The following is a 15,310-nucleotide window of genomic DNA, read 5'->3' on the forward strand; positions in this document are numbered from 1 at the left end:
CCAGCCCCCCTTGCCGGCAGCTGGCCAGGTGTCCTGGGTGTGGCCAGGCTGCGGCATTACTGACCCTGAGCTGGAAAGACTGTCCCTGCCCCACCCCATCCTACCTTCCATGACGCTGAGACACCCAGGCCCTAGAATCAGGCCTAATACAGGGACAGAGAGAAGACAGACAGAGCATCTGGTTCTCATTCTGTGGCCAGAGGCGTAGAATGAGAGGTGCTGCCCCATGGGCAGCCCCCACCTTCCCTTACCCAGCACTGGGCGACCCCGTGGCCTGAGCTCTGACCCTACTCAGGCCCCTCATGAAGTCTCAGACCTCATCCACCACCTAGCCAGTGACCCAGCACACAGTAGCCACACACTGGACCCAGCCCGGCCCAGCCCAGCAGTCCTGGACCAAAGCCAAAAACCCTAACTCCTGGTCTAGCCAGGCTGCTCTCCCCAAAAACAGATCAGAGGGCAGTCCTGGCAGCAGGTCCCCACCGCCCCGGTGACCCACGGCAGTCACACCCCACTCACACGTGCGGCCCTCCCCAGGCGGCTGCCTCTAGGGACAGCACAACGTCCCAGAAGGCTACAGCAGAGGGACAGTGACAGAGAGGGAGAGACAGACAGGACAGTGAGTGATAGAGACAGAGGCGAGAAGCGGCTGAGGGGTAGTCAGCGACCCAGAGAAACAAAGTGAGCGGCAGGGATGGAGAGGGGTGGGAGGCCGAGCGACAGGGACAGGTAAGAGGCGAGACGCAGGAGGAGGGAGGCAGAGACCCGAGCAGCCCCCCGAGGCGCAGAAGATCGCTCAAGACCCCGCGCGGGTCCCGGAGGCGCCGTCACCCGGGCCGGCGCTGCAGCCCGCCCGCACTGCGCGCCCCAGGACCCGCCCGGCGCACGCCCCGCGCGGAGCCCACCCGCCCCGAGGGGAGCGGGCTGCAGGCGGGGAGGAGGCGCACCGCTGCCGGGGGCTCCGGGCCAGGTGGGCAGCACCATGTGGAAGCAGTCGCACATCTTGGCGGCCGGGCGGTGCGGGCCGGCGGCGGCCCGTCGCGTCCAGTCGCAGATCCCGACTCCGGCGCGCGGGCGGCCCGGGGGTCGGGCGAGCGCCGCGCTCTGCCAGCGCTGCCCTGCGCTGCCGCTGGCGGCCGGCCGCGGACTGCGGACCGAGCCCGCGCCCCCAAACCCCCCGCCGCCCGGGCCCCGCCCCGGCCCGCCCAGCCCGCTGCCTGCCCCTGCGGAGCCTGAGCGGGAGGCGCCGCCGGCCTCATTCAGCCCATTGGCTGCTGCCCTCCAGTCCCCGCCCCCTGACGACCACGCCACGCCCCGTCCGGCTGGGAACCGGCCTGAGCCGGGCCCCGCCCCCTAAGACCCCGCCCCGGCCCCGCCTCTCGGGCCTGACCGCGTCAACGTCCCACCCCCAGTCGGATCCCCGCACAGGCCCGGGGGCAGGCCGGCCCCGCCCCTAGCTCGGCCCCGCCCCTAGCTCGGCCCCGCCCCGCGTCCCCAAGAGGCTTTTCAGAGCCCTGAGCGTTGACTTTGGACCCCGGCCAGGGAGGGGGCTCCGGACCCCACGCCAAGACTCGCAGGCTTGACCTGCGCGCCGCGGTCTTGCCTCCCAGGCCGGAGACGGACATTTCAGTCACAGGCTGAGGAGCGAGGGCACCCTGGGCAAGGGCACAGGGTCAGCGGGAGCCCGGGCAGGCCATGGCATGGGATCTGACCCCACGAGCCCTGCCCTGGGGGCTCCTGGTCTGGAGGTGTGTTCAGAGGGGTAGCATGGTGCAACGGTGGGGGTGGGTGGGGAGGGGTCCTGGAAGGCCCGGGGAGGACAGTCTAAGCTCGGACTTCAGGAGTAGGGAACAGAGTTCTGGACAGAAGCAACAGAGTAGTGTGTGTGCAGAGGACGGAGTAAGAGAGCCAAAGTGGGTTCACGCCGCTGAAAGTTAGGCTCAGTGGGGCTGGGGTCAGGGGGCAGCAGGGCTAGGCACTGGGAGCTGAGGAAAGACCACCGGGTGGCTGGAGGGTGTCCCTAGTGGCGTACTGCCGCAAGTCAGGAGCCCCGCAAGAGGGTGGGGGCCGGGCCAGGGCGGGGATGTGATGAGGGAGGATCTGGGATGTTCCAGAAGCTGGCAAAGGGGACCTGGTGAAGATGCGTGGGAAGGGTTGGGGGCCACCCTGGGCTCTAGCTTGGGTGTCGGGCAGTGGGTAGCACGTCTGGGGGCGTGGGCAGGGAGTGGGGAGGCCCTGGAGGGTTCTGTTTCCGAGGAAGTAGGGAGTTAGCTGAGGCCCCGCCTGGTGTGAACCTGAGGAAAGGCCCCTTGGGGGGTGCAGGTCCTGCTGGGGTTGGGGGTGGGGAGCCTGGGTCAGAGCAGGCCTGGGGGCTGCCCTGGAACGGTGTCCGCGGTGCTGGAACAGATGAAACACACACGCACAACTTTTCTGGGCAGAAAGAGGCTGGACTGAAACAGGAGGACTACACAGACACACGGACGCGACACAGACACTGAAACACACACAGACACACACAACACAGACACACAAACACTCGTAGATGAGATGAAACACAGTCACACCAATACACAGACACAGGTCTACTTGGCTATGTCCCCACGCACTCAGAGACACACACACACACACACACACACACAGATGCTTGGGAACATGCGCTTACACACGCACCCACTCAGGCCCACCTGCCAGGATGTGCAAACGGGATGCAGCCACACACAGATGTACACACAGAGCACACGATGTACTCCGCGGCTCCCTCGGGGAGGCACACAGCCGGCGGGGCCCAGGTGAGCCTGCCCAGCGGGGATGACTCATGCCTGGCAGTTCCCGTTAGCCGGGCTGCAGCCGGGCAGCCTTCCAGCAGCAGGTCAGACGGACACGCACATCACTGCTGGGAAGAGGCCCTGGCAGCCTCCTGCCTCTCGAGCCCATGGCACCATGGGGCACAGCCCTGTCCTTCAGGTTGGGGACAATGGGACTTGGGTCTCACTCCTCCTGCCCTGGTGTCTTCTCTCATTCCAGGCAGCATTGCCCTGGGGCCAGAGACCCTGCCCTGCTCTGGCTGGCTGGAAACCGGTCACTTGTGGGCGCAGGGAGAGAGCTGTCTGTGTCACTGGGTGTGTCTGGCATCTGTTTGGGCCTGTCGGGGGTCTCAGTCTGCCTGTCCTCTGCATGTGTCACTCTGTCCCTGGGGGCCTGGGAACAAGGGGAAGTCTGTGCCATCAGCACAAGCTCTCTGTCCCCCCGCCCTATTAGGCATGTGACCTTGGATAAGTCGTGTGGCTCCCGGGCCCCCGTCCGGCTGCAGTGGCCTCACCCCGTGTGACATATCCTGATTGTCCAGCACAGTGCACACAGGGCTGTGGTGGCTCCTGTCGGCTCTGTGGGGAGGGAGGATGGAGCCTTGGGTGGGGAGGCCAGGAGGAGGGGGTCTCACATGGCCACTGAGGGAGAGCAGAGGTGGGCACTGCTGGCCCTGCGGGGACAGTCCCTGTGCAATTGGGTGCTCCCTGGGAATCCTGGCCAGCCAGGGCCTGAGGGAGGCTGGGTCCACTTTTGCCCTGGCCTTGGTGAAGGCTGGGTAGGCTTACATCTTCCTGCTGGGGCTGAGCTCACTCTGCAGCTGGGGAGTTGACTCAGCACTGGCTCAGGGCCCCAGATTCAGGATGAGAGTAAGCAGGGAATCCCCAGCCCAAGGGGTTGCCCCCTCCCCTCTCCTGCCTGCTCTGAGGCAGAGGGCTGCCATCACCAGCTGTGCTCACCACCATGTACCCCCTGGGGCCCTGTAGGCCCATTTCATCTCTGGAAGGGTGTGGCCCTCCAGGCAATGCACCCACAGATGGCAGATTGCAGCTGTGCAGAGGGAGACCGCCCATGGGTCGGCCCCTGGGGCCAGCCAGGCTGGGCCCTGCCTCCTCCTACCCATCTCTCCTCCCACCTGCGGAGGCCTTGGAAGCCCCAGCCTGGCCCCCCGGTCACAGCGCCGGATGGGAGAGAAGGCTGCCCGGGTAGGACCTGCGAGGCCCATCTGTGCCCCACCCCTGCCCTCCCTATCGCCCAGCCGAAGTCTGGCCAGGCGCCTGCCGCAGTGCCCTACACAGCCAGGAGCTCCTGCCATCACACTCCCCTCCAGCCCTGTCCTGAGGTCCTCCTCTGGGGACACATGCCCCGCTGGGGAAGGCCACAGCAGCTGGGCATGGCTCAGGAATAGCTGCCCCTCCAGAAGCATGGAGACACAGCCACCCTTGGCACACAAGGCCCCACCCCATTTCTGAGTGTCACTCCATGGGGTGGGGGTGGGGGGGAGGCCTGTGGGGGTTGCGGGTGGCCCACGCTCTCCTGTTGGCATGCACAGGCTCAACCTCCTCCCTAGGACCACGGCGCCAGGCACACTAGGGCCACACTCCAGCCCTGGCTTGGGCTGCTGGGTCAGGGGACTCAGACTGGGTACCCAGGTGCTGCGGCTGGTGGCGCAGGGCACTGGTGGGGCCGTAGCTCCTGAGGCCCCAGCTCCTCAGCAGAGCCGCCAGCCTGCCCCACCCGCCTGGCGGGCTGCTCTGCGTGCCGCTCCAGGCCAGCAGGGATGCCCAGAGCATCAATGATGGATGCCTCCTGCTGTACCCGCAGCCGCATAAGCAAAAGTAGCTCTGCCATTGTCCCTGCCCCAGCCCAGCCCAGCTGGAGAGGCACAGCAGGGTCCAGGGACACTTGAGACCTCCTCCACTGCCGCCTGCCCTCCCACCCAGTCCTCTGCACAGAGACAGGGGGAAGGGCTCCAGGTCTGCTCGCCCCTGGCCTCTAACTGCCTCACTCTCCCCCAAGCTGAGTGCCCGCTCCAGACCTGGGGACAGGTGTCCTCCTAGACTCACCCCAAGGATGCGGGGCCGAGGAGTGGGCCACCTAGGTGCTTCCCGGGGTGAGAAACCCCTCCCCATGACTCATCAGGCAACGCTCAGAGGCACTAGGAAACTGTGGGGCTCCGGGCAGAGTGGAGGCTGGCCCCTTCTTCCTGAGGCTCGGTTGGGGGGGCTTGGCTGGGCAATAGCAGCGGAGAAGCTGCCCCCACCCCACCTTTCAGCAGGGCTGGGGCTCAGGGATGGACCAAGGTGTCCCGAGAGGAGCCTGGGAGGGCCACATGGGCTCTTTCTCCTGACCACACTGCAGCCACCCTCCCCAGCACCTTGGGGAGTCATGGCTTCTGTCCCCTGCACCCCCACTTTAATGGGGACCTGCCCCTCTGGCCAGTCTCCCCCAGCAAGCGAAGCCTTTTAAACTTCAACAGCTGCCAGTCCTGCGTGCCCACCTGGAGGCCTGGCCCTCAGCTCCTGCCCCACCTCATGCCCAGCCGCTCCAGACACAGGCCTGAGGAGCCAGGGGCCACCTGTCAGCTACTTGGGGTTCCCCACCCACTCCTGCAACCACTGCATGGCACCCAATGTCGGGGTCACCTCTGCTGCCTCCTCTGAGTCTTGGTTCCCCCAAAGCAGCACCTCCTTAGTGGGGTAGCAAGGGGTCAGCCAGCCGTATTAGTTTCCTGTGGCTGCTGTAACAAATAAACACACACACACACACACACACACACGCACGCACGCACGCACGCACGCGCGCACGCAGTGGCTTAAACCAACTCCCATTTATTCCCTTACAGTTCCAGGTGTCGGCAGGGCTGCGTTCCTTCTGAAGGTCTGCTTCACGGCAGATCCGTGTCCTGGCCTTTTTCAGCTTCAGAGGCCACCTGTGCTCCTCAGTTCATGGCCCTGCATCCCTCTGGCCTCTGATACATCTTGCCATCGTCTCTCTCAGGCTCTGACCCTCCTGCCTCCCTCTTGTAAGGACCCTTGTGATTCCCTCGAACTCAGCGGCATAACCCAGCACCCTCTCCCCATGGCGAGACTCATAACTCAATCACATCTGTAAAGTCCCTTCTACCTTGTAAGTGTCATATTCACAGGTTCTGGGGATCAGGAGAGGCTCCTCCAGGAGGCATTATTCAGCTACCACACCACGCGATGCAGAGCAACCCACCACTGGGCCTGTGTCATGTCTGGGTCATCTCATTCTGTCCCCCCAGGGTCACAGTGCCATCCTCACGCTTCACGGAGGTCCAGACAGGGCATGGGGAATTGCCGAGGGTCGGAAGTGCTGGTTCCAGCCCCAACACCACTTCTTACTCAGGCCTTTGTGCCTGGGCCTCAGTTTCCTCACCTGGACACGACGACATCACGCCTCCTACCCCCTTGCAGCCCCTGGACTGTGAGGACGGCAAGGACAGCAGATGAGGGGATCTAGCAGTGGGTGGAACGCTAGGACCACTCTCCCTGGGTGATGTCAAGGCAGAAGAGAGCCGGTGCCTGGTCGGCTTCCTGCAGGGTCCCCCTAGTGTCTGCCCAGCGCCAGGCACTCTGACTGCATTGCTCCAGCTCTGCATTGCTGGCCGTTGGGCCCCTGGGAAGCAGGGGACAGGGCAGATGGCTGAGGTCCAGGGTTCAGAGAATGATCTCATCTGGTACTTTAACTGAAATGTTCGGTAGCTTCGCTGAGAAGGACCAGGGAGCAAGCGGGTGATTTGTGCAAACCACACAGGGCCCAGGGAGACCCCCAGGGGTCACAGGGTGGAGAAATCTGAACACGGAGGTAGACTGGGGGACCAGGTGTGGATCGGGGCTTCAGCTGCGGCCTGATGGCCACATCTGTGGAGGGCTGATTGCATGAGACTGGGGCTGGGAGCAGATGGGGAAAGGCCTGGAATGCCTGGGAAGGGAGCTCAGCCCATTCGTGCCCCGCGCCCTGGGGCAGGTGGCAGCAGGAGGGGCTGTGGTCCGTGGCCCAGACTGGCCCTGCTCTGCCCTGGGGCTGGCTGGCGCCCAGACCAAGAATCAGGGCACTATATGGGACCTGAGAGGGAGAGGCGCGTGCCCTCCCCTGCTGACTGCCAGGAGGTCCACGCTGGGAAGGACTAACTTCTGGGGAGCCAGGATTTGGCAAGACAGATGGCACAGCTACAGACACCCCCACGGCGGCGGGGCAGCGGCTCCAGAGGGCGGCCAGGGCCGCCGGGCTGGGGGACTGGCGGCGGCGGTGGCACCCGGCCGCGGGGCGTGTGGGGCGCGGGCTCCACGTGGGGCGGTGGCGCGAGGCGCTCGTCTAATTAAACGAGAGCCTCTTCACGCGGCGGCTGAGAGGCGTCCACCCAGGCCGGGTTCGGAAGCCCAGGCCGCCCTGCTCCTCCCGCTCCTCCCGCGCAAGGAGCGCCGCCGGAGCGGGGGTGGGGCCTGGCGCTGCCACGCCCCGCGCGACGCCGGCGCGCTGACGTCAGGGCGGCAGACGCCGGAAGCGGGACCGGCGCGCGTCGTTGCCGGGCAACCGGTCGGCGCGGGCCGAGGGGACACCCTGCAGCCTGCTGCGCCCGCGGGCGGAGGCGGCGACGCTGCCGAGGTGGGTGCGGGCCGGAGACGGACACCCGGGCCCCAGCTCGCCCCGAGTCTGCCCCGCGGGAGCCGCAATCCAGGCCCGGTCGGGGTCCTCACCGGCCGCCTCGGACCCCAGCCCGCCCCGCGAGGGGACGGCCCGAGCCCCCGACCCAACTCTTGGGGACCCTCGGGCGCCGCCCTCCCGCGGGCGCCCCGTCCCTCCCCCGCTCTGCCAGACTGGGCCTCGCAGACCCCTGCCCGCCGCGGCCGCGGCAGGACCCCCGCAGCTCGTCCACCCTCCCAGGCCCCCAGCACCTGGCTGGTCGCTAGGACACGCCCCTGTGCTGGACCGATCGCCCAGGCGCGTGGAGGCGGAAGCCGGGCAGCGGTGCCGGTCACTTTTCCCTGGGTGACCCGGCTGTGTATGTGGTCTGTGTCCGTTCCACAGCGACCCTGGACCCACACGAGGCCATCCCTACTCCTGAGGAAGCTGCCGGCAGCTGCTGGGCAGCGGGCGAGCAGGCGACCCCCTCGGGCGCTGTCCAGCCCCGGGCAGCTCCCGCACAGCAGTGTGGATGTCTCCTGAGCATCTTCCCGTCGCGTCTATGCGGGCCTCGCGGCACCAACATGCAAGACCAGCGGGAGCCGGGGCCAGCACCTGGCCAGATGCCCCCTCTCTGCGCGTTTCTCAGTGACCTCGCAGGGCAAGCAGGCGGGGTTTCCCTCTGCCGGATTTCGAAAGACAGCTGTGCGGGCTCGGCACCTGGGGGACAGAGCGGTGACGCTGTGGAGTGGGCGAGGCCCGGCTCCCCCCTTCCCCCGCCGGATGGGGATGGCGAAGCCAGGATCTCTGGGCGCAGCGGCGAGGGCGAGGGCCCGTCTGCCTGCACTGCCGGTGGTCCAGACCCAGGGGAGCAGAGCGGCGCCTGGGGGGAGTTTGAAGCCTTTCGGGAATCTTCAGCCGGGTGTGAACAATTCTCTCAGTCCTTTAAGCTCTCGGAGAGGCCCACAGAACCTCAGCTGCCTGGAACTACTTCTGCCCAAATGGAGCGTGGTTCTTGCCAGCCTCACCAGGGCGGACCTGGGGTGACAGGAACCGGCGCCGTCGCACCTTCTGAGGTATTTCTGAAGTACTCGTCTTCGCCATGCAGCACAGGAAGTGTTTCCTACGCTGGCCGGGGAGGGGGTCTGCTTCTCTCCGGGCCTTCATCCCACCCCTGCCTTCCTTTCTCTCCACCTTCCCGTCCGCCCACGCTCCATCAACCAGGCTGCATATTCCTGGCCCCAGTTCAGGGCACCTGGGGAAAGAGCATTTTGTCGGAGTCATCCATCTTGGTATTTAGAACGCCTCACCGAGAGTGACATGTCAGTGTGTGTGTAGTGAGCGGGTGCTGGAGGTGGCCTGGAGAGCCCAGGACTCGCTGGCTCGCTCCGCCCCTCCCGCCCAGACCTCCAGGGTTTCCCTTTAGAGGGACCTGACTGCCTCTCATCTTCCTCTTTCTCTGCCTCCTCTTCCCAGATGGTTTACCCCAAACACCAAGAGTGAAACCGAAAAGTGAGGAGAGGAAAGGATTTGCTGGTTCTAGGGATGGACCTTTTATTTTTCTAAACCAGGACCTCTGACAAGATCCACTCTTTGTACAGTTAGCTCTGCTCTGATGCTTATTTTGTAGACAGGATGGTCTTCCAACGCGATTACTATACCAGCGAGCAATTTGAGCATAATGTGAACTTTGCAGGAAACACCAGGTGAATGCAGAAAACTGCACCTGCTGAACTGAGGCCTGGCAAATATACACCACGCACATGCCCACCTCTCCCAGCCACCTTGGGCACCCACACCCCTCCCCCCTCCCCCAGGGGTGAGGGATCCCCCTCCCTGACATCAGAAAGCCCACCTTCCAGCACATCACACTGACTCCTGACCTGCAAACCTCTTTTCTGGGAGGTGCCATCTTTATTGTCATAGGGATGGATTTCTCAACCAATTAACACGCGGGAAATGGTGCTCACATTTTTATTGGGTGCCTGTCTTTTTTCCGTGTGTCACTGATGAAGTTTATGACTGTTGTGCCCTAATCACACTTTCCCACACACCCACATTGTTTCCATTTCACGATGCACAGTGCAGTGACTCTTAGGAACAAACGTATCATGTTTTAGTGGCAGCAACGGTATATAATTATTCACAAATTATATTTGTACCAAAATTATATGTTTGGAATAAGGTGACATGATGTGTGTATTTCTCCTAACTTTTGTATGTTTTTTTTCTTTTTTTCAGCCCATTGTCAGCTATGAGAACATTTTTAGGTTTGCTTTTCAAGAAGTACCAGTCCTGCAGGCAACTGAAGATGTTTCCGCCTTAGACCATTTCCTAGAAACAAGCAATGAAGAAAAACCTGACCTTGAGTCTGTGCATAGACTGTGGTAATGAACGGAAATTGGAGCTCACATGTCTTTGGGCAGCTCTGCATCTATGCCTTTGGTTGATATGGTGGACACATGGGGTCTTCAGTTTTTACTTCTTTAGAGAGCGTTGTCCCTCCTGAGGTTACGCCACTGGTGGTCAAAGGGTCGAAGGACTGGGTGACAGGTCCGCAGCCCCTTCTCTTGGAGCCACATCCGGCCCCCCGCCTCAGCCCCCTGCCAGCTTACCCAGAGCAAAGTGGGCCAGGGAGTGCCAGTTCCTCAGGTCTTGGTGCGAGTTCTGGGGGTGCTGGAGGGACCAGAGGGCCTGGGTGGCGGGCACAGGGGCTCCTGGGGGACTGGACCAAGTGACCTCCTAGTACCCTGGAGACACCCCATTGCCCTGGAGACGTTCTCAGTCCACCACAGGGTCAGCCCACCAGTGCTCCTGGGGCTACCTGCAAGGCTGACTCTCCCAGGGCTGGGTCCCAAAGGGAGATCACAAAGGCACTTGTTTGCAGATGACCATTTTCTTTCTTTCCTTTTTTTCTTCCTTTTTTCTTTCTTCCTTCCTTCCTTCCTCCCTTCCTTCCTTCCTTCCTCCCTTCCTTCCTTCCATCCGTCCGTCCGTCCGTTCGTTCTTTCTTTCAACATCTTTATTGGAGTATAACTGCTTTACAATGTTGTGTTAGTTTCTGCTGTACAACAAAGTGAATCAGCTGTATGTATACACATATCCCCCATCCCCTCCCTTTTGAGCCTCCCTCCCACCCTCCCCATCCCACTCCTCTAGGTCATCACATTTCCCTGTGCTCTGCAGCAGCTTCCCAGTAGCTAGCTATTTTACACATGGTAGCGTATACACGTCAATGCTACTCTCTCAATTTATGCCACCCTCCCCTTCCCCCATCCCGTGTCCACAAGTTTGTTCTCTATGTCTGTGTCCCTATTCCTGCTCTGCCACCAGCTTCATCAGTACCATTTTTCTAGATTCCATATATACGAGGGTGAGTCAAAAATTATCCGCACTCTGGCCGTAGAACTTTTTAATTAACTTTTAGAAAAGACAAATACATCATTTTGGGACATAATCTCCTTGCTTTTCAATACACTTTGTCCATCTGTCAACAAGATTTCGTATCCTCTCATTAAAAAATGTTTTAGGCTGAGCTGTGAGCCACGAAGGCACCACTGTCTTCACTTCATCAGAAGTGAATCTTCGTCCTCGCAGGGCTGCTTTCAGGGGACCAGACAGGTGAAAGTCCGATGGAGCAAGATCAGGACTATGGGGAGGAGGCTTTAACGCCTCAAAACGAAGTTTCTGCAGAGCGTCAGCAGTGTGGGCAGACGTGTGTGGACGTGCGTTGTCCTGCGAGACCACAGCGCCCTGGACAGCAGTCCTCTGCAGTTAATCCGAAGTTTAGGCTTCAGCTCTTCAGTAAGCATCTCACTGTAATGAGCACTGTTGATTGCTGAACCTTTTTCCTGATAATGTTCCAATACTGGCCCTTGAGAATCCCAGAAAACTGTAAACATCAATTTTCCAGCTCCATGTCTCATCACCAGTAATGATTCTCTTTAAGAAACGTTCACCTTCCTTAGAGTATCGGTTCAAGTTTTGTTTGCAGATATCCAAATGCTTCTGTTTATGCTCTTCTGTGAGTTGTTTCAATATCCATCTCACACAAACCTTTTGAAACCCAAGTCTGTTGTGGATTACTTCATTTTGAGGTGTTAAAGCATCCTCCCTACAGTCCTGATCTTGCTCCATCAGACTTTCACCTGTTTGATCCCCTGAAAGCAGCCCCGCAAGGATGAAGGTTCACTTCTGATGAAGTGAAGACAGCGGTGCATTCGTGGTTCACAGCTCCGCCTAAAACATTCTTTAATGAGGGAATACAAAATCTTGTTGACAGATGGACAAAGTGTATTGAAAAGCAAGATTATGTCGAAAAATGATGTATTTGTCTTTTCCAAAAGTTAATTAAAATAAATTCTACAGCCAGAGTGCAGATAAGTTTTGACTCACCCTTGTATGTCTTAATACACGATATTTGTTTTTCTCTTGCTGACTTACTTCACTCTGTATGACAGACTCTAGGTCCATCCACCTCACTACAGATAACTGAATTTCATTCCTTTTTATGGCTGAGTAATATCCCATTGCGTATATGTGCCACATCTTCTTTATCCATTCATCTGTTGATGGACATTTAGGTTGCTTCCATGTCTGGCTATTGTAAACAGTGCTGCAGTGAACACTGGGGTGTGTGTCTTTTTGGATTATGGTGTTCTCTGGGTATATGCCCAGTAGTGGGATTACTGGATCATACGGTAGTTCTATTTTTATTTTTTTAAGGAACCTCCTTACTGTTCTCCATAGAGGCTGTACCAACTTACATTCCCACCAACAGTGCAAGAGCGTTCCCTTTTCTCCACACCCTCTCCCGTATTTATTGTTTCTAGATTTTTTGATGATGGCCATTCTGACTCGTGTGAGGTGATACCTCATTGTGGCTTTGACTTGCATTTCTCTCATGATTAGTTACGTTGAGCAGCTTTTCATGTGTTTGTTGGCAGATGGCCATTTTCACTGAGCACCGAGCAGAAAAACCAGTTGAGCTCTAGTGGATTATGAGATAGTGCCTGAGCAGCCTGGGACCTGCTGGACCCAGGCCCAAGAGGGAGGAGGCAGAGGTGGGTGGGAGCTGGCTTCCCCAGTCCACGCCCTCTGCTGGGCAGGCCGCAGCTTTGTCAGACGGCTCTTCAGGTGGGCCCTCCCGGGCTCTGGTGGGGGTCCAAGCTGGGGTCTGCGGCAGCACCTGCGCAGGGCACTCTACCCCCACAGAGGCCTGGGGACAGAGGCCACAGCCTAGACGACCCGGACGGCCCGGGTGGCTGGGGTGCTCTCTGGACCTGCTGTTCCCCCAGGTCATGGTCCAGGCCAGCAGGTGGGCGGTGTGAGCCTGGGGCACCCACAGGCACAGGGGGTGCTGGGTGTCGGGACCAGGCCAGGCTGGACGCTGTGGTGACACAGAGCATCGGGGTTACTCGGGGGCAGTCTGGAATTGATTTGGCACTTGGCATGTCTGTCCTCCTGGAGCTGTTTGCACGCCCTCCGTGCCTCTCTCCTGGACGCCGGGCGGAGCAGCAGGGCGGGGCCACGACACACACTCGTGTTTGTCCCTCTGGGCATCTGCTCCTCTCAGTCTGTGGGCATCTCTGTGGCACCTGGCCTGGTTCTAGGCACCTGGGATCATCAGGGAACAAGACCGTGGTATGTCTGGCCCCCCGGAGCTTCTGCCCTCCGACGAGACGTGTGATGGTGAACTCGGTCATTCAGGCCGGGGCTGTGCTCTGTGGAGAGAGAGAGAGCCTGGAGGAGGGGCAGTGCTGGGCCCTCACAGGATAGTGGACGGCTGAGTCGTGAGCAAAGACACCAGACGCTGGGGCTCTGTTTTCAGAATTCTGCAGGGTCAGGTACCCTCCCTGCCTCCCTTCTGACGGCCTTCTAGGTTACCTTGTAATTAATGCAGCTGTCTTCCAGTTCTGAATCTAGAAAACTCTGGAGAGCTCTTCAGAACACCGGGACCACAACGACTTCCCGATGCCTCTGGAGCGAGTCCCACTGCCGGGAGAACTTCCTTCCTGTTCTCGGAATAGACGCGGCTCAGAAGGTGAACGAGCTGGGTGGAAGCGGGCTCCTGGGGGCCGGCTGGACCCCGCCGCATCCTTGCCAGCCACCCTGCGCGCCGCACGCCGGGCGAGGGGCGGGGGCGCCCCGGCAGCCAGGAGGCCGCTTTCTCAGGGTGCGGAGGGCGAGACAGGGCGCCCTCGTCTGGCTCCGGCAGCTCCTCGACGGCGGTCAGGCGCAGCCCTGCCCCGGGTGCCTGGCGGAGGAGGCGCCCTGGCAGCGCGCCCCGCGGTAGCAGCCTCCCGGGTCGCGCGGGCCCAGGGCGCCGGGCTCGCAGGGACAGGAGTGTCCGCACCACAGGCGTTGCTGGAGGCGGTGGGCCGGGGGCCGTGGTCATCGTGAGGGCAGCGGGTGGGGGAGGCGTGGGGTCTGCTGCCAGGGGGGCCCCTCGCGCTTGAGGAGGCAGCCAGCAAAGCCGGCGCGGAGAGGTGGCCGGGGAGAGGCTCGGGAAGGCCGCGGCCCAACCTACAGCCACCCGGCTCTTGCGCCATCAAAGAAAATGCAAATTGTAAGGAGGGTCGTCTTTCAGGAGCCAAGGAGGCAACGACCTTTTTCGATTTTTAAGTGCTGAGGGAATTTTAAGAAGTGGGAAACACAGAAGGGGCCAGCCAGGCAGGCCCCGGGGGGCACGGGGGCGCGGCGACGGTGGCCACACCGGGCTGGAAGGGGCTGCGGGGCCGGATGAGGCTGCCTGGCCGGCGGGTGCGTCCGCCCGAGGGAAGCAGCGGGGCCGCGGGAGCGGGGTGGGCGGCGGGCAGCCCCCGGCGCAGGCCCGGGGGAAGCAGGGGGAAGCGGGCAGAAGGCCCCTTTCCTCTCTCCCCGGCCTGGCCGGGAGCACGGCGAGGCCCGCGCCGTCCTGCAGCCCCCCGCGCGCCCCGCCGCCAGGGACCTGCGCGCGGCCCGGGGGTGGAGCGCGGCCGCCCCGGCGAGAAGGCGGGGCGCACGGGCGGGGCCCGGGGGGCACGCGCGCCCCTCTGCCCGGGGAAGGCTCCGCGAGGCAGGGGCTGGGCCCTTCCAGACACACGCGGCGGGCGCCTCCTGCAGCGACGAGACGGAAGCGGCCCCAGCGCCGCGCAGGGCAGCGCCGCGGCGGCTCGGCGGGCACGTCCCGGGGGCCAGGGCGCGCCCCCCTCGCGCGCCGTCCCCCTTGCCCCGGGCGAAGCCGCGGCCTCCGTCCGGCCCCTGCGGCGACGGCGCGCACGCGGGGACGGCGGCGGCAGAGGCGGGCGCGGGCGGCTGGGGCGCCCCTGGGGGCGCACGTGCTCGCCCCGACCCGCCCCTCCTCTCTTGCCAGCTCTCGGGGCCGCCGGGTGGCCGACAGGGCAGCGTGATCACATGCAGCCTCTTCCTGAAGGCCCCCCTACGCGGAAATGGCCAGTACATCACAATTCCAAGGAAAAAGAAGATTTTCCCTCCTCGGAACCTAAAAATGACATTGTTTAATAGTGATGTTTGCTGAAGCAGGAGGACTGTGTGTGTCTTGATGAGGGATGTTACGGTTTCTTACCGGTTTGGTCTGCTACTGGAAACCAGAACTATTTCATGGAGCGGTGGTCCATGTCAGGGCTGACACTTTGATGGGGGGTGCATCCCTGGGCAAAGCCAGCCACCAGGAAGGGGGCAGCGGGTCCCCAGGAGCCCCACCCCAGCCTGACGGGAGGGAACGAAGGTGGCTCCGGGGACCCCACCCCGGGGAAGCTGTTGACGGCCCCTGGGGGCTCCTGGGAGGGACCCAAGGCCTGGCTGCCTGAGCCGCACTACCCGGGACCCAGGGTGGCCTTGCACGTGGCTGGGA

At 62.0% G+C, this 15,310-nt stretch overlaps 2 protein-coding genes across 2 annotated transcripts in view; one reads left to right on the forward strand and one right to left on the reverse strand.

The window, feature by feature from the left end:
- The window catches only part of AHNAK2 (AHNAK nucleoprotein 2), a 41,462-nt gene extending 40,330 nt beyond the window's left edge, over positions 1-1,132 (reverse strand). The window contains exon 1 of the mRNA XM_057732651.1: positions 948-1,132. Coding sequence (XP_057588634.1) covers positions 948-1,002 — 55 coding nt within the window. The 5' untranslated portion in view covers positions 1,003-1,132. The remainder of the gene's footprint in view (positions 1-947) is intronic.
- Positions 1,133-8,035: 6,903 nt separating this feature from the next.
- CLBA1 (clathrin binding box of aftiphilin containing 1) lies at positions 8,036-14,577 on the forward strand. Its single transcript, XM_057731280.1, has 3 exons — positions 8,036-8,531; positions 9,697-9,842; positions 13,369-14,577. Exons 1-3 carry the CDS (start codon positions 8,040-8,042, stop codon positions 13,748-13,750), a joined length of 1,020 nt encoding a protein of 339 aa, XP_057587263.1. The 5' UTR covers positions 8,036-8,039; the 3' UTR covers positions 13,751-14,577.
- The last annotated feature ends 733 nt before the right edge of the window (positions 14,578-15,310 follow it).

The sequence above is a fragment of the Hippopotamus amphibius genome, chromosome 4, assembly GCF_030028045.1.
Source record: "Hippopotamus amphibius kiboko isolate mHipAmp2 chromosome 4, mHipAmp2.hap2, whole genome shotgun sequence".
Lineage (NCBI taxonomy): Eukaryota > Metazoa > Chordata > Mammalia > Artiodactyla > Hippopotamidae > Hippopotamus > Hippopotamus amphibius.